The following is a 25,133-nucleotide window of genomic DNA, read 5'->3' as shown; positions in this document are numbered from 1 at the left end:
AGTAATATCCCTAAAAGAGCCCCCACCCCTGGAGAGATAAATATATTTCAAAGCATAACAAATCTGGTAATGCATCTAACACATGTGAGCTGTTTTGCTTTTGGACATATGGCACTTGTGCAATTGGAAACTAAGACTTCACTACTTGGATCTCTTGATGGCTGTTAGAAAAAGGAAATTGCAATCTAAATAGTTTTAATATAATTCAGAAAAAAATTGAATGTGCGCTTTGAGCCCAGTAAGCATTTTAGGTCCAAAATTGGAGCACTGATTATAAATCACGTGACTCATGATCACAACAAAGCCAATATGTCTCCCATTAATGTTGTGAAATTCTTCAAAACCAATATTAAAGAAGCCTTTTTGTTTTCAGTTCATTTATTTTTTGTTTCAGTTCTATTTAATAAGTATGATTTTCTCTTCCAGAATCCAGACACTTCTATTTGGTCCAAGCTAAGTTGAATGTTGAAGTGTCAGATCCGTACAGTAACAATAGGCGACCAAGCTCCGTTGATGGTCAGTGAGCGCTGACCACTTCTCCAAGGCCTTTCCCCTCCTTCCCGTGCCTCTTCCATCCCAGCGTGAAAGCGCACGCGAGGGCCCCAGCGCAGCCATTAGTCAGGCCAGGAAGGCATGGAATAATAATGAACGGCGCTCTCACGCATGAGCAAGCAAACCCCATCACCGCCACCATCAGCCAGTTTCCGGCATCTAAAATGCATGTCCCTCTCACTTGAGCGGATCTGGCCGTTCTCTGGCGACTACTTTCCCCTTCCCAGCACTGCCGGCTACAGTAGAAAAAAAAAATAAAAGAAATCCCGTCTCCAAATGGTTGTTTTCTTTCCGTCTTATACACTTATGACCTTTTCAAATAACACTCATTTACATGCATACTTATTTCTTCGTGATTTATTGCGGGGTTGGTAGTATTAAATTAAGGATGGCCGCTGTCCAGCACTTTTGGGAGCTTTGTGTTTTTAAAAGCGACAAAAATGTTCCGTCTACATGTTTTGGCTTAAAGAGAGGATCACAGAATTTTTGCATATTTGCAGTTTGGCCTTCACCTATTTTGTAAATGTATCCTCCACTCTATCAAAAACTCATCAAAGCAAAAAACGACTACTTATAGGTGCTTTCTGTTGCCAAGGAACTATGTTGAAGTGATCTGAGGGGTTTCATTTAGACAAAACTAGTGCTTTGAGGGAATACTCTATGATATGTTATATCTTGGGGTAGCCAACTTTTGTCCCCATATTTCAGGTGTACCTAATGAAATGTCCAAGAAGGAGGATGCTATGAAGAAGACCGCCACCACAGTGGCGTCAGGGCCTCAAGTGATCCACTGCAGCAACGTCAGGAGTGACAATGAAGAGAGAAGAGCAAGAATGAGTCATACGCAAGCCCCTCCTTCGACACCCCCCCCCCACACACCATCACCACCAATACCCCCTCCCATCGAGACACGTTACGTCCGTCCTGACTCATTCATTCTCAGCGCAGTCTCACGCCTACTGTTTTGCTTCTACACACCGACGCCCATTCAACTGCAGCTCCATTCACAAAAAAAAAATATGTTGGCCATTCATAAAAAAAACGGGGAAAAAAAGAAAGACGCTGGTGTTTAGAACATGTATGCATGATGGAATACTGGTCTGGTGTGGCGTTCAGTCGCCGCCAGGGCCACCCACACTGTAGACCACTGACACACTGAATCAAATGTGTGTTTTTGTTCCCACTTCCTTCCCGAGCTGCTGCATCTTCATCCCTGTCTTCCTCCCTCTGGTTAGCTCATCTCTAGACTGACTGCTTCCCAGGCAGCTAATTATAAGCCACGGTCGTAGGGGGGCCGGATGTGACGGTCTCCCTGTGTGTGTTCAAGTGAAGATTTGATTGTTTTCATACATGTACATGTTTGCATACTTACGTAGTATATGACACAGGAAGATTTCATTGTTTTCCTTCATTTTGCATTTAGATAACCACCAAGCTCTTTTTTTTTTTTTTTTGCAAAGTGTTTCTGTCGGATGGATGTTTCATCATTGACAAGTGTGTGTCTGTGTGTGTGTGTGTCACCAAGTAGGATACCCAACCTCAGCCCCTCCCTCACTGTACTGCAGCTCTGACTCATACAAGGTGGAGGGAGAGACAACCGGGGTCTGATGATTGGCAATGAGCGTGCACACACATATTCATGCATGCAACATATGGCCGGATCATAGTATGCAACTGAAGTGGAGTTAGCAACCTAAAACCGGATGAAAGATTATTAACTGTCTTAAAAGTACGACCCAAGTTGCGATTGTAGTAAGTGGAACTGATCTTCTTGCAAATTCTTGGAAAAATGGGGAGAAACCTCTAGTAAGTGCAAACAAACAGAAAAGCAAAACTATCATTTTTAGACAATTCCTCTGGGTTCGAATCCCACCTATGTGTTGAGTTTGCACACAAGTTACCCTCATTCCATCCATCCAAGTTTCTAAAGGTATGAAAGGTTGTTTTTCTATCTGTGCCTTATTCCAGCCCCTAATGAAAACAAGCACCATAGAAAATGGATGGAAGGAACTTGAAAAACTGACTTCCTGTGATGAATAGCAGGTCACCTGTATGACATCACTGATGAGGAGGGGGAGAGAAAAAAAGAAAACCTCCTCCTCCTCCTCCTCCTCCTCCTCTTCTTCTTCCCTCCATCATGCTCGCTCCCCTCCCCATCCTGACGGGATGAGTCACAGACGGGCCAGTTCCCTTGATGCACTGCAGAAGCGTCATGTGACGTCTCCGCTGCCACCGCCGCCGCCTCCCGCGCATTCATTCATCCTTTCGCCCCCCCCCCCCCCACACACACACACACACACACAAAAAAAGAAGGCCAATATTACAAAAACTGTATGCAAGAGTAGAGTAGTTTTCATTGATAAATGTGTGTCATGGCTTTGCTTTAACCGTGGTGGATGCTGTTTAAGGTTTTATAGTTGCCATGGTTACAGCATGCCAGGAGACAAAAAGAAAATACAGGCAAGGCTAACAGTGGTGCAGTCGGTTACATAATACACTCAGCGGACATTTCATTGGGTACACAGCCAAGACAGGGGCAGCCATGCTGTGGTCCGCGGGTCAAAGGTGGCCCGTGAGCGCTCCATACCATGCGTGGAAACAAAATCCTGTTAAGAAAAAGCAGTAACAAATCAATACTTATCAATCACGTGCAATAAGTTCAATGAAAACATTCCGTTAGCTGTTCACTACAGGAAAAGTTGAGATGCCCTTGATGGGACAATATGACTTCATCACTCAGGGACACATGACGACTGACAGTGTTTTGGTTACCGTGGCGACAGAGCCAGTGTCTCGCCAATCGAAAGCAGACAAGGAACTCGATATGGTGTTAGGAGATATGCACGGCAAGAGGCTAACTTAGTCCACTCGCTGTATGAGTCATAACCTTTGGATTTTTTGAACAAGATTAAAATGTTATTTATTTCTTAACAGTGTCATCAAAGAAGACAAACCAAAACCAAACACAGTGGATCTAATGTCTACACATCTCTCAAATTCTAAATTTTGTGATATAATAAATGGGACCAAGATAAATCAATGGAGTTAAATAAAATAACGTAAATAATGTGTTTGCACAAGTGTGCACACCCGCTTATATCTGGGAATCTGCAGAATTGAATCCCATTCTGTAAGCGTACCTAATGTTTTGTCCAATATACCTTTTATTCGTAATAATATCAACATTCATTATTGTAAGGTCAAGCAAAACTATGGTAAACTCTGGTGAGATGTTTTAATGAATGAACTGTGCGACATTCAAGTTCACCCTGAGATTAAGGAGAGAAATAGCTCAACGTACAGTATGAATCACCACAACAAAGTGAGAGAGGGGGGGCATGAGGATGGGGGGTGTTGGTGATGTCATTGATGATGGTGGGGGAGTCAGTCGTGAGTCAGAAAGAGGAGGAGGAAAAAAATGGGAGCACATGGAAAGGTGCATGGCGCACCTGCTAACGTGGTGGATGACTCACCACTGCTTTCACACACACACACACACACACACACACACACACACACACACACACACACACACACACACACACACACACACACACACACACACACACACAAGCAGGTAACACACGTGCACGCTGCTTTTAAACATACACACGATGGAAGGATGAGGGAGGGAGGGAGGGAGGGAAGAGCGGCAGGATGACTCACACATCAATGATCCACGCACGCATGCACACACGTAAAGAGGATGTATGATTTAGATGCATCCCACATGGTCTCATTTTAGGGAACCTCCACTACAATACATTTCAAATTACAATATTTATCAATATATACCAAGATTGGCTGGCCAATGTTGCAGGAGGTACCTTATTTTATGCTCAGTAAACTGGGGAAGTGTTTTTTTTAGGTGGTCTGCGTAACACACCCTTGCTCAAATTCAAATTTTCCTAATACAAAGCAATAAGATTCAGATCAAAATTTTTGCAACCATGATGATCTACAGTCTGCATTTTTACACATTTTGGATTGTGCAACAATAAAATACAAGAGTGATTTTACAACTTTTAATTTTCCAAATCAGAGACACTAGTATGGTTTAAAAAAAAAAGTTGAACCTACACACAAATACAAGTGATCATTAATTACATTTCTACCTTTAATAGATACCTAAATACATTGTTAGGCTTGTTTTCATGAACATTTTGCAAATTTCCTGACGATAAACATTAACACCAGCGTGTTTGGCCCTTTTTTTTTTTTCCACATTAAAAAAAACCCCAACAAATTATTATTATTCCTTATACGGCCTGCATAATCAAACATATTGACTTACAAACAAAATAATAAATAAAAGTTAAATATAGGATATTTGCCTTGCCCTGTGAGCCCAACATCCCTCCCAAGCATCTTTCTATGTACAAATGATACAGGCAAGACTGCCCCCTGGTGGCTAAACAGTGCATTTCGGCCACGCAAGTCAATAAGGCATACACTTGAGAAATCGCAATTAGCACTGTAACAACACCAAACGAGTGAGGGTCATTTATGTTCATTGAATTTGCAAGAGGACAAAAAGGATTTTGTTTGTCCTTTTTTTATATCAAGCAGAGGAATGACAAGAAATTGCTTTTTTTTTTTTTTTTTTTTTTTTTTTTTTAAACAATGGCCTTATTGATGTGCCTGAGCTCAGTAGATGAAGAGGACTCGGGTGCTGGGCAGTGTGGTGAAGGTGTCAGCCATCTTGCGGATTTGTGCGTAGTTGACGAAGCCTCGGAGGAAGATCAAGAAGCCTGAAAAGGGGAAAGAAAGCAAGTGTTGGTGGCAAAACGATTTTTTTTTTATACAATACTTAAAGGAACAGTGGTAATAGGTCATTAAGTCCAAAGAGTTTGTTTTGGACTTAAGAATGAGTACGAATGCAAATTTCCGTTACGGTATGCGCAGACAAAGACAACAATAGTACATGGCTACTTACCAGCCACCAGGAAGACCCACCAAAGCCAGTATTGTCCCTCAAAGTAATCAGGAAAGTACGTAGAGAACTGCAAACACAAAGATGGACGATGAGAACAAAAACATGCACCAGTATTTTTCAAATGCCTACTTTCTAAGCACACATACCCTGACAATGAGGACCCATTTGATAAGGGAGAGACCAAAGCCGGCGACGGCCCCGTAGCGCCCGGCCGCCGATGTGGTCAGACAGAAGGACAGGAAATATCCGATCCAGTTGAACAGGAATGCCACTGGCGTAACAAAAAGAAAAAAATGGAAGCAATAAGAACTCATCATTTTATAAGACAAGAGTTCCATTATTGATGTAGAAATACAAGGGGAAAAAAGAAAGAATTTCAAAGTGAGATCAAGTTGAAAAAAAGAATTTCTACAGAATCAAATTGTGGCAATTCTAAATAACAATGATTTCCCATTTATATTTATCGAATATACATGATTCTTTTTTTTCCTTACTGAAGAAGGTGAGCATGAAGATGCCATCGTTTCCTATCTTCAACTGTTGGCCATCTTCAAACTCATCTCTCATTACAAAGTCTTCATCCTGCATGACAAGAGTGACATTTTTAACATGATTGCTTGCCCCCTTGTAAAAATCAAGTTACGTCTCCAATGTTAGAAACAGGGCATTATGACCAACAGTCTTATTTTTGCATCAAGGCAAACTATTGCAACACTCAAGATTTCGGTTTGTGTGTTTGACTTTTAACCAAGCAAGCACTGCACTGTAAATACAAAACACTCAAAGCATGTCATCACAAAAGTCCAAACGTTGAGCACTGGGAACAACAAAACGACATCAACGGTGCATCCGGACACGAAAAAAAAAAAAAAAGTACATTCACGCGCGTGTTACCTCCAGTGAACTGCGTATGACACCATCAAAAGTCTCCAGACGTTCTCTGTGGTGAGGCTGTGGCCAGGCGGGCGGCAGGGAAACACAAGAAACACGGCGACCACCCACTCAGACCCAAATTCAACATAGTGACCGACCGCTCCGCACCAGCATGGATTCCCTCCAAAGTGAATTTGAATGTGCTGGGAGTCCATTTAAATAAAAAGGTCTTTCACATTTCCCTACATGAAGTGCTTCGAGGTGGCATAAAACAAACGGTAAACAGCGTGAAACTCACCGTTGCGATTACCAAGGGAGCCGGGGCCTCCGCTTTGGTCCTCTCCGCCTCGTCGTAGGAAGGTAGTGTGGTCGCCACGTTATAGGACGGCGGCTTGGGGAAACTCCCATCCTCCTTGTATTCAAAATAGGCTGAAACGTTAACACAAAACCAATATTTAGGTTGGCATATTCAAAAGGCAAAATATTATTCATCACATTTGTTAGTCATTTTCAACTCACACCACCAAATAATGGTAGCAAAGCACTACTTTTGTCATAAAAGCTCTTCAGTTCACAGAACGTGTCAGAAAGGTTCTAGCGCAAGCTTCACACTATATTACAGCTCACTTTGAAGGGTAAACTGTTTGTTTGTAGTCTAAATTTTAAATATAGCTTTTGGTTGTCTTTTCTGACACGTCTTCCTTGTCACCAACATGTCACCAGATGGCGCCAAAGCAACATTTATTGGCCTGAAGACAAAAATGCTCAAGCATGACCATGAAGGGGTTCAAACTAAAACTTGTATTTCTAATCATTTGCTTACTGTCAACAATTACAGGTTAAATGTACCTTCTGCCGTCTTGTCGAGGGGCATAATAATTCTACCAGTCACTGGCAGACAGAGATGAGCAACTCTCTATTATTTGTAGAAAACAAAGGAGAATTTGCAAAGCAATTAAGTTAAGGGAAATGGCTTCCCGTTGCGCTGGAGCGGATGGCAATCACTGAACATCATATCAAATAGCTGCCGTGTCGTGCGTGCATCATTCACAGGCTGCAATCTCTGTTTCTTACCAGCATTGTCCTCTGTGACGCTGCAATAAGGAGGGGGCGCGTCTCCAGCTACCTGCTGGTTACCTTCAGCTTCGTCCACGTTGGGCAACTGAAGTCACATCAAGGCAGACATGATTAATCGCACACGAAACACCAATGGATGAGATGGAAAATTAACTTCCTGATTAAGCGAAAGCTCCAACAGCAACGAGCGAAAACGCTGAAAACGGTTTAGTTTTCAATTACTGACATATATGTACAACAAGGGTTTATAATAAGACAGTTTGAACGAAGTGAACTGTAGCGCCTAATGTGTGGCTGATACTAAGAAGCGCTTAGCGTGTAGGCTAATCGTGGTGCGTAGCTACACACCATACCTGCTGATATCGGGGGCTCGGCTCTGCCATTCCGATTTGAACGGCGAACAAAAATCCCGAAAGAAAATCGACACACCGTCCAGAACAAAAATTCTAGGAAAATTATTTCACAAACTGCCAACTCGTCCTGGAGGAGAAATTGGCAGCTTTCTGTATTTGCACTGCACGGATTATCAAATTAGCCAAGTTGTAATACTACTTCCGGTTGAGGAGAGGCAAGAATAGAAATATAATTATTCAAAAAAAATATATCAATGCAAAGTCAGCTCATTGAAATTAAAACATCTTGTAAGTATTTCCATTATATGTATTTCGGGTCGATTTAATGCCATGATAATTACGTTGTTGAGATACCCAACCACGCCGCTTAGCTTTTACTTTATAATAATACCGGACAATCGTTTATTCACTCCAGCCTAATGTTGCTTTTCCGTTCCAAGCGATTTACGTCACTGGTCACAACAAACCTCCCACGCCCACCCTTTTGGGAAAAAAATGTGTTTCAGCAAAGGAGTGGATGACAAAATTGCCATTTGAATAAACAAATGCAACTAATTAAAATAAAAGCAAGTCATTGTAATATTTTATGTGCAGAGACAAGAAAAGCCAACAACCATAATATGGTGTAAGGTTTTATTGTATTTTCAGTCAAATGAAAAAGACAACAGTACCTGTACATTTTTTGGCATGTAAGATGAAGATTTTGATGGAAATTATGTGTTTTTCTGGTACTTGAGGAGCACGGGGTAAGTGGTGCCTATGTGCTTCTGGTTGTAGTGGTGGCACACAATCTCTACATCGTAGAAACTAAACTGGACTTTGACCCGCTCGTTGGGCGAGCTGAGGAAACACAGGGTGTAGAGGGCGAACTCAAACTCGGGACTGACGCCTATGAAGATGCTGCCTTTGGGCTTGATGCCGTTCTTCCAACTGAACTGCAGTGCCAAGATGTGCTTGTTCTCGTCTGGCTGGAGGGAACATAAACATGTCAGACAGGCTCAGGGTTGTAATGGTTTCGGACCTTTGGGCATAGTTTTGGGTTCACTCCATTCTTTAATCTGTAAAGGCGGTGTACCTGTGGCGAGTTAGCGTTGACACTGTAGCCTTTGTAATCGATATGACCCAGCTTCTCCTGCAAGTATAACTGGATCCAATTGTGAAAGCCAATGACAGTCCTGCCTCCTCTGGTTTCTCCAACAAACACGTGTTCAAATCCTGAAGAATCCGGCCTGAGAGAATGAGAAAATGGATGGGTGCCTTCCCACGGCAAGACAGACAATTCGGCACGGCGGTGAAAGATTCCCGCATTCCACTTTGGCTCGGTGACAGACTGCACCCACCTGCTGGATCCTCTCCTTGCGTAGAGTTCAAACCAGATTCTGTAGAGTTGCTCTTTGAACTGCGTCTCGTCTTGCGGGGAAAGCTGCTTCTCCACCAGGTATTTATGAGCTATCTAAACACAACACAACAAAAATAAACATACTGTAGAATGAGACTACAAGAAACAAGGGGCAAATCATTTCTAGTGTGGTGGAGGCAAAGCTGGAAAGCAAAAACCAAGAGCATGTACCTTCATGGTGGGAGTCTTAACAATAGAGTCCAGGAACTTGTGGTTCTCCGCCACCTCCTCAGGGGTGACGATTTCTGGCTCCCCAGTGTCACTCACATAGTTATCCAACAAGGAAATAAAGGCTGTGAATGTAAAAAAAATAAAAAACATGTCAAGACATAGATGTAAAATTTAACCTCATGGAAATATTTGGAAGACATTATGGCTGTACTGCTCAAAACATCTAAAGCAAATGCCTTAGCATTAGCAAGTACCTGCAGAGGGCTAAATACAAGCACATAAACAAAGCATAAGTCTTAGCAATGTTCTAGTCATGTGATCCAAGCAGAGGCGGGGCTATGTTGCTTGCACCCGCTGGCCAGGCATAGTGAACTTTGCACGATCTGGATTATGCAACGTGCCTCTGTTCGTCGTAAGGAGATTATAGCGGTGGATGGGAAAAAAAAGCTGTGAGCAGTGTGATTGGAAGCCAAAGGGGTCATTACTAGAGCAAGTTGTCATACAAGATAGGATGTCCCTCTTCTGGGCAGCCACAGGTTTTCTTACATAGCTTTAGAGTCATGCAGCAAAGCACTACTTTTATCAAAATTCACTCTTGGAATCATTACGCCAGACAGTAGTTACTTGGCAACAAGATGAATCAAGCATACTTTTGTCTAAATGAACTTCCTCTCCATCACCTTGACATGATTTCTTGCAGCAAGATGATCACTCACCTAAAAAAGTCTCCTTCTGGAAAATTTTCTCGTCGACAAATTTGAACAGAGGATATCCCGCCCCATCGTTATCGTCGTCGTCATTGATGGCCATATTGTCTCCAGCTTTGCCCTGAAACAGGAGTACAATAAAGCACTGTAACTCTTTTGTATTTATTTGCATAGAATTCAGTACAAAATTCAAAGTGTAAGCCTTTTTTGTTACCCTGATTTAAGTCAGTTGTGTTTATTTGTAAGCCAAAAGCGTGCCAGCATGTTGCACCTGCAAGGATATCCTGTAGTCTTGTCCGGGTCGCAGTCTGTTGACGTCGTTGTCCCACAGCTCCTGCACCATGGCCGACAGCTCTCTCTCACTCTCGATCATGATAAGGCGAGTCGGGTCACTTCTCAGATATTTGTGTTTATGATAGGTTGAAGTTGAAATGAGCAATCTACCTGTATGAAAGTGACAAAGAGTAATCATGTATATCCAGTAATATTGTATTTCTATCATGACATAGAAACTCCAACAAGAAATATATTTTCCTGAAGATGAAAGTAAATTACTATATTTAGGGACACAGTCAAACTATATTGTCATCTAAAGACAATCTTATATTTTTGCATCGCTATTTCAATTATCAACACATAAATACATTTGTGATTTTCAAATGAAACTTCTTGAATAAGCACACAAATTAAAATAGGTAATAATAAAATGGCTAGAAATCACATTTGGAGGCCTAATAGTTGAGGTAAAAGTTTTCAATTTTCTGGTTCATTCAGTGAAGGCATAGTACACGTTCCCCACATCCACGTCACCAAACTTTGGGAACTTCCCGGTGATCCTTTTGAGCTCCGAGGCCGAACGTGTCTCACGATCGCACACTGACCTTATTTTCCCCTCCGTTGGAGCTCGATCCCGCTTCACACCGCGGTCTTCAGGTGCTGCTGTTGTTAATGCTTTCCTGTGTTTGAGAGAAGATATGTCTTTAGAGGCATAGTAGCGCTCAGTCAGTTCGTGTGTGTGTGTGCGTGGATGAGAGAGGGGCACGACAGGAGGGAGGGGGGCCATTTTAAAGGGTTATCCCCTGTCAGCAACTCTAGCCAAAGGGGTGACACAATGTTGTCGTCTCTTTTCAGTCTCAGGCTCCAACGTGTGCTCTTTTGTTTCTTTAGCGTTTCATTGTTGCTCCCGCCCAGGTCACACAGCACCGCCACCTGGATTACAAGCCCAAATATGGGTCACGTTGCAGGTTACAAGACGCGCCGCGGGATGGACACGCACGCTACAGCATAATTAGTTTCGAAATATTAGTCTTTAGCAGTTGTACAGGCATGTGCAACACTTTGAAGTGAATCACTGTCCAATCAAATTGAATTCACAGAAAGAAAGTAAAATGACTTACCCGCTGAAGATGGCCAAGGCATTTCAAATGACAAATACTGAATGCATGATTTAAACGCTAGAAGGGGGACATTTATTTTGAAGCTCAACAAGGTTTCTCGTGATGACAAGAAAGCTGTCAAAACAACGTCTCTTTAGCTTGAACACCATTTCAAACCAAAAATTACTTTCCACCTGGTTCAGGTTAAAACGGTCAATAAAAGCGAGTCATTAACCAAACGACGGCTTCCCTTTGGATAGTAGCTTTTGGCAACACGTGCTACAAACAGTCCCTCGCTCTATTCAAAACCTGATCGAAAAACACACGATTAGTGAGGTTTTTGAAAGGTCTTTAAGGAGAAAATCATAAACATGTCCAAAAGACAGACTACGCTAATTCTCTTCTGTAAATGCCTCCCTAAAAAGGTGCCCCCCCCCCCCAAAACAAGTTTGTGGCATTGAATTTTCTTATTGTCTTTAACTAAGTTTACCTGATGCCTCAATCAACAAAAAAAAGAAATAGAGTATATACAATTTTCAGAGACACCCTGTAGACATACATAGTAACTTCACTGGGCACACCATTGCAGTGAAAGGAGATCATGAAAGCATGATATTCATCTAAGACCACCATATCTACATTCGTAATCAAGCCTGGGAAACGTATGGCAAATGTGCCATGCCAGCAAATTTGATATAAAATCAAAGGCAAATTAAGTATTCTCATAATGTGCAGTAATTCCATTGGTGGTATCATATTTTGAGGGATAAATTTAAATATATGTTTATTATATGCATTGCTATGAATTCTAAGTGCTTTTTAACGTCCTACTGAACGAGGCGGTGCACCTAATGAAGTGACCGATGGAAAAAAAAATGCATGGCTGCAACAATCACAAGATGGAGGAAAAAAAAAAAGACTGCTTCGCGATAAAGTGCATTCAGGCGGGCAGCACGACAACGAACATCAGTCTTCTTCATCACTCCATAAGGCATCTTCTTCGTCCAGATCCACTCCGTGGAAGAGTCTACGGCAGGAAAAAAAAAAAGAAGACATTTAGAAGTATCTAGTTTTGACAAAATGTAGGCGTGTTGATGTGAGGAGGAAGGAATGACTCACTGTTTGTAGCAGGGTGAATGTGGGTTGTTGAAGTGACTGTACGGGTTGGCTTTGTTGAGCAGGCCCAGACATAGCCAGCAGAAGTAATGGCGGCACGAGGTGCAAGTCATTTTGTTGCAGCCGTCCATTTTCTACATCATGTGGAGGCACGTCAAAAACACAAGGTAAGCAGAGCTGCAGAGTAGCCAGAATAATGACAACCAGGGGTTGTTTCATCAAAACCCTGGCTAATGGGAAAGTAGTAATTAGCGTCGAGCAGGATCATATTTTGAATGAGCGATGAAAAGTCAAGGAGGAGCTATGTTTAATCAGGGTTGTTAGCGGGGGGAAAAAAATGCATCGTACGTGTGTGTAGTAACCCCCTGTAACTAACAGGGGGAGCCCTCACCTGTATGTTAGTGCCACAATGAGGGCAGCATTTGCAGTTCTCATTGAGCCAATCCCTGCTAAAAGACTCTTCCACGGCTTTCTGGATCACCCTTTTCCCGAAGCGCTGCTCCATAAACTTTTTGCCCTCGACCGTGGCAGACAGATACTCGTCACGAAGGCTGCGCAAATCCTCTGTGGCACAAGGACGAGAAAAAAAACGGAACATTTTGGGTTCCGGATAGAAAATGAGCAAAATCCTCTCCAAGGTGGCATAAATGCCAAACGTATTGAGACGCAAGATTGGATCGAGGTGCACATCAATCAAAGTACCTGCGGGGATCTTACAGTGAGAGACCCCGTGGTAGCCCATCTTGCACAGCGTGCAAAACGCATACTGGCACACGGAGCAGATGCCCATGGTGGTGTCGGGCTCCACCATGACCGCCGTGCCGCAGGAGTGGCGAGGACAGTACACAACATCGGCCATCAGGTCAAGACTAGACTGGAGCAGCAGGCGGTCGTAGCGTGCAAACAGCTCCTCGTCCACCAGCTGCTTGACCTGGCGGGTTTACAAACGGGGGAGTGTAAAACATTTCAAAGTGGCAAAATACGTCATAGTGTGGTACCTGCATAGGCGTGGCTACAGAGGAGCACTTAGGCTCGGGGCAATTAAGGCACTGCACGTTGCCGTCCCGAATTTGGATCTGGAAGTATTCCGTCATGCAGGTTTTGCAGTAGACATGTTGGCACTCTTTAAAGCAGAGGCAGTCGCCGCCGCGCTTCTCCGTGAAGCAAATGGCGCAGCAGAACGGCGTGCCGTCAAACACCTTCTGCCGTTGTGCCTCGTCAAAGTCCAACAGATGAGGTAGGAGGTCGACGCGTGCGTCCACAGACACGATGGCCCGCGGGTCCAGCGGGGGGGACGCCAACGAGGTTTGCTGGTCATACATTTTCTTTTTCAGCTCTCTTTTCCTCTTGTCGGAGCTATGGCTAGGACCTCCGTGCTGTGTCACATCTGAGCCAAATTGCACACGGCACGTAAACATGTGAGAAAGTCATCATCTCGAGGTTCTTCACCCTGTTGAAGGTACTGAACCCCGCAAGTTTCACATCCGCCTGTCCGCCCCCCGCCCCACCCCCTCCCACCCCCCCACCATTCATACCTGCGGCGGCGTGGTCGGCTTTCCTGCTGCGCTCTCCACTCGCCTTACTTTCATGCCTGGTGACTAAAAGAGGAGACTGAATGTCCAGGAAGTCCAGCACCTCCTCGCTGAGGAACTGAATCCACGTGAAGAGAACCACGGAGCCTCGGTTCTCCTCCCATTGTTCATCCAGGCGTCGGCACAGAGAGCTCATCTGATGAGAACGAGCAGTAGAAGGAGGAATGATGACAGGTCCTGAGTGAAAAACGGTGTCATGCCATTTTCTCAAGTTTCATTATGTCCCACCTGTCCTCTGGCCATCCATTTTGAGCTAAGAGTGAATATTGGAGAATTTGTAGATGGGTAGTCTTCAGGAAGCTCAAAGTTGAGGACCAAAGGAGGCAAAAAGCTGATTTTATATTCTGTTTGCTTCTCCCCTGCAAAAGATTCCAGATAAGAGAATGTTTGATCACATTTGAGCCACTGAAACTACTAGAGTGGGCTAACTCCATTTTTGTCATCTTTAAAAACAAATGAACAGAGAAAAGACCTTTTCTACAAAATGATGAAAGAAAAAATTGAGTTAGGCTACTCTAGTTTTCTATGGCTCATTTCAGTCAGTCATTGGGTTGAAACAGACCTTTTACAACAACTTTGAAATCTGGGGGAAGCTTCACACAGAGTTGGATCTCTCCCCCCTGGACAGAGTCAGCTCGATGGAACTCCTCCTCATAGATACTTGCTAAAGCAAGCAGCTCGTCCTCCTGGTCTACCTTGTCCTGAGACATTTACATTCCTGGTAAAACAAAACAGGAGTGATTAGGACTGGCCGCTCAACCAATTTTTCCAATGCAGTCTGAACTAAGCCTGTATACAAAATCGGTTGTGGCGCACATGTGCACCACATCATGCCATGAATGCACGGGGGGGGAAAAAGTTATTTGTTATGGAATATTTGAAGCAGGCCCCACATAAGATGAGTAAGAGACCCTTGCGTGTTAGCGTGGACAATTGTGTGTGTGTGTGTGTAATATATATATATATATATATATATATATATATATATATATATATATATATATATATATATATATATATATATATATATATATATATATATATATATATATAGTGTCACTGAATGATAGCAGACGTCATTTTCACGTGACGTAATGTCACTTTACCTTCACTTCACATGACAACAGAACCTAACTTACCTTATCCAAGTCGTTCAACTATTATCTAAAATAGAAACAGGACGCATGTGTGGAAATGTTATTCTAGATAATCATTTAACAGCAGCCGAGCTTTAGCTAGCAATAGCATTCCTAAGTGGAAGCTGACGTAAACAGTGGCTCATGCCCAACCTCGGCTACCGTTTCTTTAACTTGTCATCGCGTCGACATTGTCCACTCCCACGTGTGTACGAGACATCAAAAAGTACACTTGATGCCACGCTGAAAAAAAAATTAAAAGTGGGAAAACACGTTTCTTACCTTAATAGTGCCAAACGCTACAGACGTGTGCCGATTGCATTACTGTAACTGTTTATCGCAGCGACCTCGCGAGGCCTGGAGGTACGCTTGCAGGTAACATCATTAAAAATGTCTTGATTTTGATGCATGGACAATTCAGTGTTACGAATATCGATTCCAACTCAATTTCCAATTCGAGAAGTCTAGAAATTGTCAAGTTGTGAACGCAAATACCATTTCAAAGTTGCATTTTCCGTTCTCACTCATCCAGTGGTAATTAAAATAAAACTACCATTGTCAGGTATAATTTCCTCTTGAATAAATGAAGAATCCCATTTTTATATCCTTGATGTTTATTTTTACTCATTTAATGACAAGCAACAAGGGCAGCACCTGGGTGAACATTATGTAGAAAAAACACCAGTGAAGAGTCGTCCAACTAAATGAATAAGAAAAGTCCTACAACAAATGAAATAGCAAGCTGTTGACGTTTGAACTTGAAACAAACATCTGTCTTTTTTTTCTAAATGCAAAAAAAATAAAATAATAATAATCATCACTTTAAAGTGGATGAACTCCAGACATCCGAGATTCAACTCGCCATTTAACCTTGACAAGATACTGTATACTGGAAACATTCATAAATCCCAGTGTGAGCATTACAGATGAACTAGTTTGTAGTTAGAAGAAATAGAACCAGTCGATGAGCAGTACTTCTATGGGAATGCTGCCGGATCCTCACAAGTGCAACATAATCAGGGCAGGGCGAAAAGCACAAAAACCTAGTCAATGTCCATTTCGGGGAGCTTGTTTTCTGCTGTTTTCTGCTCCAATTCTGCGGGTGTTTTTTTGTCTGAGTTGGGGGGCTGGCTCTCCGTCGTTCCCTCCTGCCCGTTGGTGGGCCCATTGTCGGTCTTCTCCATCGGCGGGTCCACCTTGGGCTTGGGCTTCGACAACACTGGGTTGCATGCGGAGTACAGCTCCTGTGGGGAGAGAAAACAAATTCAACTGTAGTTGTACTAAGTTCATTCTGTTTCCTTTTTTCAATCACTTTTTGGTTCTTTTATCTGGTGATAAAAGAACCAAAAAGTGATTGAAATTCAACTGTAGTAAAGTTCTCTTCATGCATGTTTGAGAGTAAAAATATGGCACCTTGCACTTGGCCTGGATCTCGCTGACTTTGACCACCGGGTTGAGCGTGAGGTCTTGTTTGTTTTGCAGGTTCATCTTGTTGTTCATCCATGCCATGGCGTCGTTTACCTGCTTCTCCAGGCGGGTCACTTCCAGCTCGTCTAAGTGTGCATATTGCTCGTCCTGTGCGGGAGAGCGTGCGAGTCAAAAATGGCTGCTTTGTACATTTTTTAAATTCATAAATGGTCCGGACTTGTGAACTCCAACAAATTAATTTACCTTAGCCTTGTAGGCGTTGATGATCTTCATGTACAATTGGATTTGCCTGCCCAGCTCCTCAAACGACCTCGGCCGCTCCTCAGCTTCCATGGCTCTCTCAACAATAGGCTGCCCGATTTTCTGTGGGCAGGATTTTAATGCACAATTAAATTATTGATTGAGTTACCTCGGTTACTAGACACCCATTCCGAGCAATATTACAACAGCCATGGTTTCAATCAAATGTTTTACCTTAAGTTCTTCCAGCTTGTCAATGTAAACTTGTTTCTTTTCATCCTCTCCATCCTCATAAAGCCAAGTCTCTGTGTCATCCAATTTTAATGAGAAGATGTCACGATCCTGCGTGGAGATAAACAGTCAATGTCAAGGCTGAAGAATTGGAATTAACAGGCAGTTTTGACAAATATTTTCTCACCGCTTCAGTGACAAACATCTCCAAGAGGCCGAGCAACTTGTCTCTCATTTCGTACACATACTCCTCCACGTTGTTCTTGGAGTCGTTCCTCTCTTTCTCCAGCTTGTCTTGCATTATCATCTTGCCCTAGAGCCATGACCACAATCAGATATGACCAGTGTGTGAGGAAAATAATCACGTGAGAAAACAGCAGTCAGCAGACATTGAGTGGAATCTTCACTTTCCTTTGCCCCTAATTTTAAGGATTTCTATTCCATTCTTCTATCTACGTGTATTGACGTGCATGCTGGACATGCCTGGCACATTACCTCGTTCTCCACGTGCATATTTAGCACATCGGTAGGCATCTGCCAGTACAAATTGGGCTGGATGGGCAGATCCACCGTCTTTGTTTTCACTTTGGGCTTCTTTGCTTGAGGCTCGTTCTTCTTGTCCTGCTTGCCTTCCTCTGTCGCCATCTGAAAATCAGGGAGTGGGAACTAGAACCGCTAGAACTTTGCAACGGCCAGTTATGTGATGTCTTCTCCTTGTATACTGCATTCATTGTGTTATTTGAATGGCGCTATCCTTCACATATAGTCAAGTCTCTCAAGTCAACTTTTACCTCCATCTCCTCTGTGTCCGCTTTCTTGTCTCCCCCAGGAACTGCTTTTTGATCTTCCTGGTCTACTTGCATTTTGTTCTGATATGACAACAACAAAAAACAATAGGCAAAAATGATATAAAAGTGAGCCGCCGCCTCCTCTAGATAGATCTTCCGCGCCCAGTGACAACATAAACAAGAAACATTTACAATCTTACATTGAATGACCACAGAAGGATTTAGAGGAACAACGGAAACACCTTGTGCCTGCCTGTTACATTCCACGGTGATGACAAAATTAAATGCTAAGGTGTGACCAGACAGGTTGTGCAAAAGTGAATCACATTTCCCTTTTACACTGCCTGCAAAAGCCACAATTTTTTGTTGTTGTTGTTGCTGTGTTCGAGACTTCTGCCTGCCTCAAGTTCAAATCAACACTGCGCATACCTCCTCATCCTTCACCATCTGGTCGGTCTCCATGGGCTCCTCTCCATCTGTCGCTTTCAGCACCTCTACGAGGGAAGCGCCAGACACGCTGAACACGCCGTGAATGTTGACTCGAACTTTGACCTTCACCTTGGCACTCTCGCCGGTTGACTGAGGGACCACGTTTTGGATCATGAACTGCCCTGCGGGGGCAAGGCGGGGAGTGTTAGCTTGTTTTCTACGTGTCTGACATGCAACGATTCAACTCATCTTCGCCACTCAAATTGGATGCAAATAAAAACTGTCAGCAGGGAGCCATTTTGGTATCATGCGAACTGGTTAACTGCGGCTTCAATCACAACAAATCCTAACTTTATCCACATTAATATCAGCAACTGTTGGTGCAATTGTTGGCGGGCATACTTCACCTATGGAGGTGTTGGGGTAGGACAGCTCCTTGGGGTTGTTGTAGTAGGCTTCTAGGAGGAAGGGCTCCTTCCGATAGAAGGTCAACACTTTGGAGAAGGGGGCGGCGTGATTCTTGGGAAACACCTCACAATCGCTGTCGTGTGCACATGTTCAAATATGACCTTATTGACCATCCGCAGCATACGTCAAGGCAATTAAAAAGATCGGAAACTTCTTACCTCACTCCATCCTCCACTGCAGAGTTCCATTTAAGCGAGATGGAATAAGGAACAACGTCCGTGATGGAAAACTCTCTGACTTTGAAGGCCGGAGACAATATGGCACACTGGAAGCACATTTGCAGATTTTTACTCAAAGCATATGACAAGACCCAAAAGTTGCATTTGTACAGTCTGTACCTGCAGGGCGCAGCCTCTGGCCACAGCCTCATCTGCATTCAGAGTTGTGTTCAGCTCTTTGCCAAAGAACTTGCTGATGCGCTCTTTGATGGTGGGAATTCTGGAGGCGCCGCCAACGATCTCAACAGCGTGCACGTCTTCTTTCCTCAACTCTGGGCACAGGGAGAACGAGGCCAGCTTGGAGTCAATGTTACTTAAAACGACGCCTGTACAGTTAATTATGGTTCCACAGCGGACAATCCCCCTAGCATTAAGGTGGTATGCACTCACTAGCTTGTTCCATGACACTGCGCAGGGGGGCCTCCACTTTGGCCAGCAGCCCCGCGCACTTCTCCTCAAACTGACCTCTGTGGATGCCAAACAACAAGGTCAATAGTGTGGATGATGGTAACACACACACATACATGTGTCTTTTTTTTTTTTTTAACTTCACCTGTTGAGCTTACTGGAGACGTCAATGTCATTCATGAAGCACTCGATGTTTAGGGGCAGGTCAGATGAGTTGGCGCTCATCAGCTTCTTGAGCTTCTCACACTCCTGGTAGAGGCGCACCAGCGCGCGAGGCTTGGACCTGACGTCCATCTTGTACTTTTTGGCAAATTCCTCGCAGAAGTGGCTCACCAGAATGTCATCAAAGTCCTTCCCACCCAGCTCTGAATCAAACGCCGACGCGAGGATCTGCGAAGTACGAGTGGTTAATCATTGATGGCTAAGCGTATCTACGTGATTGTACGCTTCCGATACTTGAATATTCACCTTCAGCTTCCCCGTGTTGAAGGCACAAACGGACACCTGGTAACCGGAGTGGCCCACGTCAACAAACACAACAATTTTGGGCTTCTCTTCTGGACTTGGCAGGTCCTGCTTGTAGATTCCATAAGCCAGAGTCACTGCAATACACAGACAATTGTAATGTTAATGCTGCCTTAACTGGACTTCGCTGAACAATATGCCTTCACCAAATATAATAGCTAGGAAGGCAAAACATTGCTATCTGAATTGTGAGGGCCACTTATTAGTTAATGGATTTGTGGGAGTGTGTTATGGAAAAAGCATACATCAAGGTTTCAGCATGTCCGTGAAACTATTCAGTCACACCAGAGTAGCATATACCAGTTTGTGACTCGTTCAAAATAGGAACATGGTGAAATAAGTATAATATCCCTGTAAGATCATTGTAAAAAATACTAAGGGAATTCTAATATATAGTGGAAAGTGTATGCAATCACATACCGGCTGTGGTCTCGTTCATTAGTCGCAAACAGTTGAGGCCGGCGATCTGGGCGGCATCCATGACTGACCTCCTTTCTGCGTCAGTGAAATAGCAGGGAACCTGTGGAGGGAATGCTAACATTAGCTAGTGAGTTTACGTTTTTCATTTGTGAAAAAAGGGTTAGGGTTTTATGACTATATTTTTTTATGTATTTTGCGGCGGAGCTTGTGACGCAATTTACACCTAATCATATGTTGCTAATGAACAGCATTTGCTTACAGATATGACACAGTCAGCCACTGGTTTCTTCAGGTCGCTCTCAGCTGTCTCCTTCAGCTTGGTCAGCAGCATCCCGGTCACCTGCTCCACACTGAACAACTTCTCTTCCTCCATGTACATCACCTGACGTTCGGGAAGCATTTCAATGAGGGTGCAAGATCATGACTGTCTGCTAAAAATCATTCTGGATGAACAGCATTAAGGCTTAAGGCTCCTTCGCACAACTCACCTTAACAGCAGTGGAGCCGGAGGACATCTGCGCAAGGTCATACACCAAGTTGGACTTGGTCGACTGAACGTAGGGATCGGAGAAGGCTCGGCCATGGAACCGTTTGAAGCCCTGAACCGTGTTCTTACAATTGGTCACCACCTGAAAGCAGGGATTGAAGGATGAACATGACATGGACCACTATATGTAGTTTTGGCGGAGGGCATGCTCACCTGGCTCTTTGCAGCGGCTCCAATAGATCGATTTCGTGGTCCAAATGAGACGAATGACCTGAGAACATTTACAAGTTTTTTTTAACAACTTTTTTTTTTTTTATAACTTGCTTAGACATTAGGTTATTAAAGTGTATTGTTGTCAATTCAAGCAAACATAATTATACACCTAACATGGCCATGTGCATACAGATTGTCAAACACCTAATCTAAAATTTTAAAGGCATCAACAAATATTACAGTGTATGACGTAAAAGGGAATAATGCAGGATAATTGCCGTAATGTAGAAAGGTTCAAGCAAAAATATTCACTGAAAGTTATTTCCATAAGTATTGCTAGAATTTTCCAACAAGCATGGCCTACTGTCGTCGCCTTTGTAGCGCAATATGTGACTCAATACATAACAGTTGGGCGGTGCTTGAGACACCAAGCGTTACTCAACGCCAATGTAGGAAACCGCGCCTCCCGCCCGTGAGCTCAGGGCGGATGAATTCAACCTCCGAAATGTACAATTAATAAAAACTATGATCTTGGCTAACAAAGCTAGCTCGAGTGTGCAATCGTGGTTGCTATGTGAACAGCAAGCGAGCTGTAGTTACATTCGTGACACTTGTAAAATTTGAACACAAGCATTTGAACTTTTAACTAGAGTAGTTACTTGGTAATTAACGAGTAATCAAGTTTAGCTACTACCACTGAGTGAGTCATGAGAAATGATGCGTTCACGTGCGATATCATAACCAGACAACGGTGAGGCAAACTATAAATAAAATAAAAATGATTTCCCTTGATAATTGAAATGAAGCATATCTCAATGACTTACGGCGTGCATCTGTCGCTGTACTCGTTCGCGATGGTCTCGATCCCACCGGCTCGGGCTACAGCTACATAGCAGCTTTGAAAGCCCAAGTCAAATCCCACCACAGACATCTTCGAGCCGAGTCTTCAAACTTCACTACGTACACCTGTGGTTTATAAGCAGTACATCAAGCCTACAGCTACGCTGATAGCAATGTTGCAAAAGTCCAGATAAGTAGTTTCGAGGCTCCCTTAAGTTGTTCTAAGGTAACCTGTAGTCATAATTAATCCTCACCGTTGACCGGTGCCTCCGATCTGTGGCTGTGCTGCCTCCCTGCAGTTCCAATGTGGTCTGCGTCGTCTTGCCACCAGGTATCGCGAGATCTGGATCATTCCAGAAACTACCTTCTAGATCTTTCTAAAGGGATGACGCTTCTATTTCTAAAACATTTTTAAGTATGTTCTATTATTTCTATGCTTATTTTTCAAAACATATTATTTATTACTTTTGAAGTACGATAAATCATATTCATGTACACTCTTAGCAGTTCTGTTGTTTTCATCAATACGTTTTATTTCTCGAGTTGAGGATTCTAATTATACATTGAACAATGATGAATGAATTCATTTACTTTTCTATTATGGCACAAGCTACGACGGCATATGTCCGCATTGAAACTCTTTTTTTTTAAGGAAAACAATACAGAAGTATGCATTTTTATGTGATACTATGACAGCCCACTGCACGAACCAGTATGGGTGGGAATGACGGCAGTTGACTCGTGGGAGGGTGACAAAAGACAACCAAATGCTCAACCTCAGCATCTGCTTGCAAAAACACAAAAAGCAGAGGAAAGCATTATGAAAATGCAAATGTTATGTTCTCTGACTAATTTATAGTAACATTTTTGTCAAGAAAGTGAGAATTTCTCTATTACAAGATACATCCAATATATTATAATTGATACAGATATTCCAGTTACAATTATAGAGAAAACTCCCCATAATTAGAAAAAATGTAATTGTACTCAAATGCAGAATGCCAGTGCGGGCAGTTCATTAGTTGTAGTATCCCGTTCCAGCCAAGAGGGGGGGGGGGGGGGGCGCAAAGCAACCTTAGTAGCTTAAAAACGGACAGTTGGATTTATTTTCAAACGAAGAAGAAAAGTAAAGCTAAACATGGCGACTCCCATGCACAGAATAATCGCCAGGCGGCAAGCGTAAGTATTCGAAAAAAAAGTATTTTTCACACCAACTGACCGTTATGGTGTTTTTTTGCGCGCTAAACGATATCGTGTTGACATAGTTGAAGATTTATGTCAAAGCTACCGGGCTCAAAAGGAGCTCCAAACCTACGCTGTTTTTCCCGTTTTGCGCTCTCGATACATGATCATTTCAACGAAAAGCAACACATTTTCCTCTCTTTATATTCATTTGGGGCGTTCAATTCGTCGTCCTAGTATATCTCAGTAGGTTTACGTATACGCTTCATTTGCCGTGCCGTGGCAGTAACTTGACAAGAATATTGTAAGATAAGCATGCATCTACATCATCCAACTTTTGATAAAATTTGAATTTTTCATCCATCCAGGCACTAATTTTCCTTATTAATCACCATGACCTGGGCAAGAGATGCCAAGTAATTGACCACCGTGCTGCTCAAAATGTTCATTCAACAGGCCTATTGGCATTAGAAGTCATTGTTTTCTTCCATCGTCACATTTAGGGAGGCTAACAAACAACACGTTCGTTGCCAGAAGTGTTTGGAGATGGGACACTGGACGTACGAATGCACAGGGAAGCGCAAATATGTGCACAGACCCTCAAGAACAGTTGAGATGAAGAAAAAGCTGAAGGAAATTGAGAATCAACCCAGGAGCATCACTGGGTAGGGCAACTTCTGTCGCTTCACATCTTGTAACACAAATGCAGCATTGAGATCAACTTTTGATCTTGTAAGATATTTGAGCTAAATGTTGTTGTCTTTCCCCTTGCAGACCAGGACATCAAAGCTCCAGTGAGAAGAAAACCAAAAAGTAAGTTGCGTTGTTGTTGTTGGGGTTTTTTTTGTGAACACTCATTTGTGTTTCTGCTTTGTGTTCAAAGGTCCATTTGGTTACTTAGACTATATTTTTGTACTAAAATTCAAACTTGATACACAAGTACCTTACCCAAGTGTCTTATTTTCTATTAGTAATATCGTAACAATGTCGATACTCATGATTCTATCTTCTACTATTAAAACGTCGTTGCTTTACTTGGCGCCATGTATTCTCAGGGCTAAAGATTCAAGTGGGAGCAGCAGCGAGTCAGACAGCTCATCCAGTGACTCATCCACAGACAGCAGCGATTCTTCAAGCTCATCTTCGGACGACGACAGCAGCAGCGAAGATGACAGCTCTTCTTCCACCTCTTCATCGTCGTCATCCTCCGACAGCTCAGACTCCGGAAGTGGCAGCGACTCAGATCAGGAACCTCCAAAGAAGAAGAAGAAAAAGAAATGAGGATATCGGAGCTGTAATACTGTGTAATGTGTTTTTGTTTTAGCAGTCTATGTTCCTGCATCTAGTCTGCGTTGATGACATGGAAAACTGCTTGTACAGTTTTTTTTAGAAATTTACAAAAAGCTGACTTTAGATGATCAATAACCTGTTCTTTTTTGTTGCTCCTACTCAGAGCTATCTGAGATGTAAAATGTCCTCTTTATTTGTATTCCTTCTTGACTAAAGTACTGTGTATTTTATCCAAACATCTTCTCCTCTATAACTCGTAAAGTTCCCACCATGTTATTGAAAATGTAAGATGTTAAAAGAACCAAATTAAAAAGATAGCTTGACTAGTTTCACTTAGTATATATATGTATATTATCTTTTTTTCAACCAAATTTATATAATGCACTGTAAAAAAATATTTTGGATATTAATAGATGACATTTTAATTTCCTCTTAGTTCCAGGTAATTAAATGCCTAATTTAAATGCTGTACTGTTTAAAGTGTTGCAAGATTTGAGTCGGTTTTTAAATGTATTTTGAAAGCCATATTATGGTTGTAGTTTTAAATGCTATCTCTAGAGAGGGCTAAAATCACATAAATGCACGACATCAAATTAGGAAGTTGTGGCGTTTGAGGGGGGGAAATGCCGAATGTACATTCTGTTCAAGACGGGGGGAAAACGGAGTTGATCTTTTTAC

At 42.8% G+C, this 25,133-nt stretch overlaps 5 protein-coding genes across 14 annotated transcripts; 1 reads left to right on the top strand and 4 right to left on the bottom strand.

The window, feature by feature from the left end:
• Positions 1 to 4,563: 4,563 nt before the first annotated feature.
• LOC147042919 (NEDD4 family-interacting protein 1-like) lies at positions 4,564 to 7,991 on the bottom strand. Of its 2 annotated transcripts, XM_085935810.1 has the most exons (8): positions 7,792 to 7,991; positions 7,436 to 7,523; positions 6,660 to 6,790; positions 6,383 to 6,439; positions 5,983 to 6,070; positions 5,635 to 5,759; positions 5,489 to 5,555; positions 4,564 to 5,303 (listed from the first exon to the last, which is right to left on the bottom strand). In XM_085935810.1, the coding sequence occupies exons 1-8, from the start codon at positions 7,819 to 7,821 to the stop codon at positions 5,200 to 5,202; spliced, it is 690 nt and encodes a 229-aa protein (XP_085791936.1). In that variant the 5' UTR covers positions 7,822 to 7,991; the 3' UTR covers positions 4,564 to 5,199. The 2 variants fall into 2 exon arrangements, with proteins under 2 accessions (XP_085791936.1, XP_085791935.1); XM_085935809.1 differs by lacking the exon at positions 6,383 to 6,439 and having other exon boundaries at positions 7,792 to 7,986.
• Positions 7,992 to 8,464: 473 nt separating this feature from the next.
• endou2 (endonuclease, polyU-specific 2) lies at positions 8,465 to 11,637 on the bottom strand. Of its 5 annotated transcripts, none has more exons than XM_085935806.1 (7): positions 10,950 to 11,637; positions 10,340 to 10,512; positions 10,078 to 10,189; positions 9,362 to 9,483; positions 9,132 to 9,244; positions 8,867 to 9,020; positions 8,465 to 8,759 (listed from the first exon to the last, which is right to left on the bottom strand). In XM_085935806.1, exons 2-7 carry the CDS (start codon positions 10,439 to 10,441, stop codon positions 8,505 to 8,507), a joined length of 858 nt encoding a protein of 285 aa, XP_085791932.1. In that variant the 5' UTR covers positions 10,442 to 10,512; positions 10,950 to 11,637; the 3' UTR covers positions 8,465 to 8,504. The 5 variants fall into 5 exon arrangements, with proteins under 5 accessions (XP_085791932.1, XP_085791929.1, XP_085791933.1 ...); XM_085935803.1 differs by having other exon boundaries at positions 10,340 to 10,508; XM_085935807.1 differs by having other exon boundaries at positions 10,340 to 10,432.
• Positions 11,638 to 11,781: 144 nt separating this feature from the next.
• rnf14 (ring finger protein 14) lies at positions 11,782 to 15,652 on the bottom strand. 4 transcript variants are annotated; one of them, XM_085935802.1, is made up of 10 exons: positions 15,571 to 15,652; positions 14,715 to 14,870; positions 14,381 to 14,511; positions 14,096 to 14,288; positions 13,760 to 13,947; positions 13,559 to 13,636; positions 13,263 to 13,491; positions 12,952 to 13,124; positions 12,564 to 12,694; positions 11,782 to 12,471 (listed from the first exon to the last, which is right to left on the bottom strand). In XM_085935802.1, exons 2-10 carry the CDS (start codon positions 14,860 to 14,862, stop codon positions 12,411 to 12,413), a joined length of 1,332 nt encoding a protein of 443 aa, XP_085791928.1. In that variant the 5' UTR covers positions 14,863 to 14,870; positions 15,571 to 15,652; the 3' UTR covers positions 11,782 to 12,410. The 4 variants fall into 4 exon arrangements, with proteins under 4 accessions (XP_085791928.1, XP_085791925.1, XP_085791927.1 ...); XM_085935799.1 differs by having other exon boundaries at positions 13,559 to 13,947; XM_085935801.1 differs by lacking the exon at positions 15,571 to 15,652 and adding an exon at positions 15,451 to 15,526 and having other exon boundaries at positions 13,559 to 13,947.
• A 232-nt stretch (positions 15,653 to 15,884) lies between these two features.
• On the bottom strand, positions 15,885 to 24,469 carry hspa4a (heat shock protein family A (Hsp70) member 4a). The gene is made up of 21 exons (XM_085936719.1): positions 24,201 to 24,469; positions 22,238 to 22,767; positions 21,968 to 22,109; positions 21,144 to 21,201; positions 20,932 to 21,072; positions 20,703 to 20,825; positions 20,444 to 20,543; positions 19,967 to 20,100; positions 19,644 to 19,888; positions 19,481 to 19,557; positions 19,211 to 19,362; positions 19,031 to 19,137; positions 18,812 to 18,945; positions 18,405 to 18,586; positions 17,979 to 18,056; positions 17,683 to 17,832; positions 17,375 to 17,500; positions 17,191 to 17,298; positions 16,960 to 17,079; positions 16,702 to 16,863; positions 15,885 to 16,532 (listed from the first exon to the last, which is right to left on the bottom strand). The coding sequence occupies exons 3-21, from the start codon at positions 22,072 to 22,074 to the stop codon at positions 16,332 to 16,334; spliced, it is 2,505 nt and encodes an 834-aa protein (XP_085792845.1). The 5' UTR covers positions 22,075 to 22,109; positions 22,238 to 22,767; positions 24,201 to 24,469; the 3' UTR covers positions 15,885 to 16,331.
• Positions 23,054 to 24,796, top strand: zcchc10 (zinc finger, CCHC domain containing 10). 2 transcript variants are annotated; one of them, XM_085936721.1, is made up of 5 exons: positions 23,085 to 23,162; positions 23,534 to 23,581; positions 23,669 to 23,830; positions 23,940 to 23,978; positions 24,221 to 24,796. In XM_085936721.1, the coding sequence occupies exons 2-5, from the start codon at positions 23,559 to 23,561 to the stop codon at positions 24,444 to 24,446; spliced, it is 450 nt and encodes a 149-aa protein (XP_085792847.1). In that variant the 5' UTR covers positions 23,085 to 23,162; positions 23,534 to 23,558; the 3' UTR covers positions 24,447 to 24,796. The 2 variants fall into 2 exon arrangements, with proteins under 2 accessions (XP_085792846.1, XP_085792847.1); XM_085936720.1 differs by lacking the exon at positions 23,534 to 23,581 and having other exon boundaries at positions 23,054 to 23,162.
• Positions 24,797 to 25,133: the final 337 nt, after the last annotated feature.

The sequence above is a fragment of the Syngnathus leptorhynchus genome, chromosome 17, assembly GCF_054491065.1.
Source record: "Syngnathus leptorhynchus isolate UIUO chromosome 17, UIUO_Slep, whole genome shotgun sequence".
In the NCBI taxonomy this organism is placed as follows: domain Eukaryota; kingdom Metazoa; phylum Chordata; class Actinopteri; order Syngnathiformes; family Syngnathidae; genus Syngnathus; species Syngnathus leptorhynchus.
Note: the sequence above shows the minus strand (reverse complement) of the source record. Positions and strands in the feature narration are given on the sequence as shown.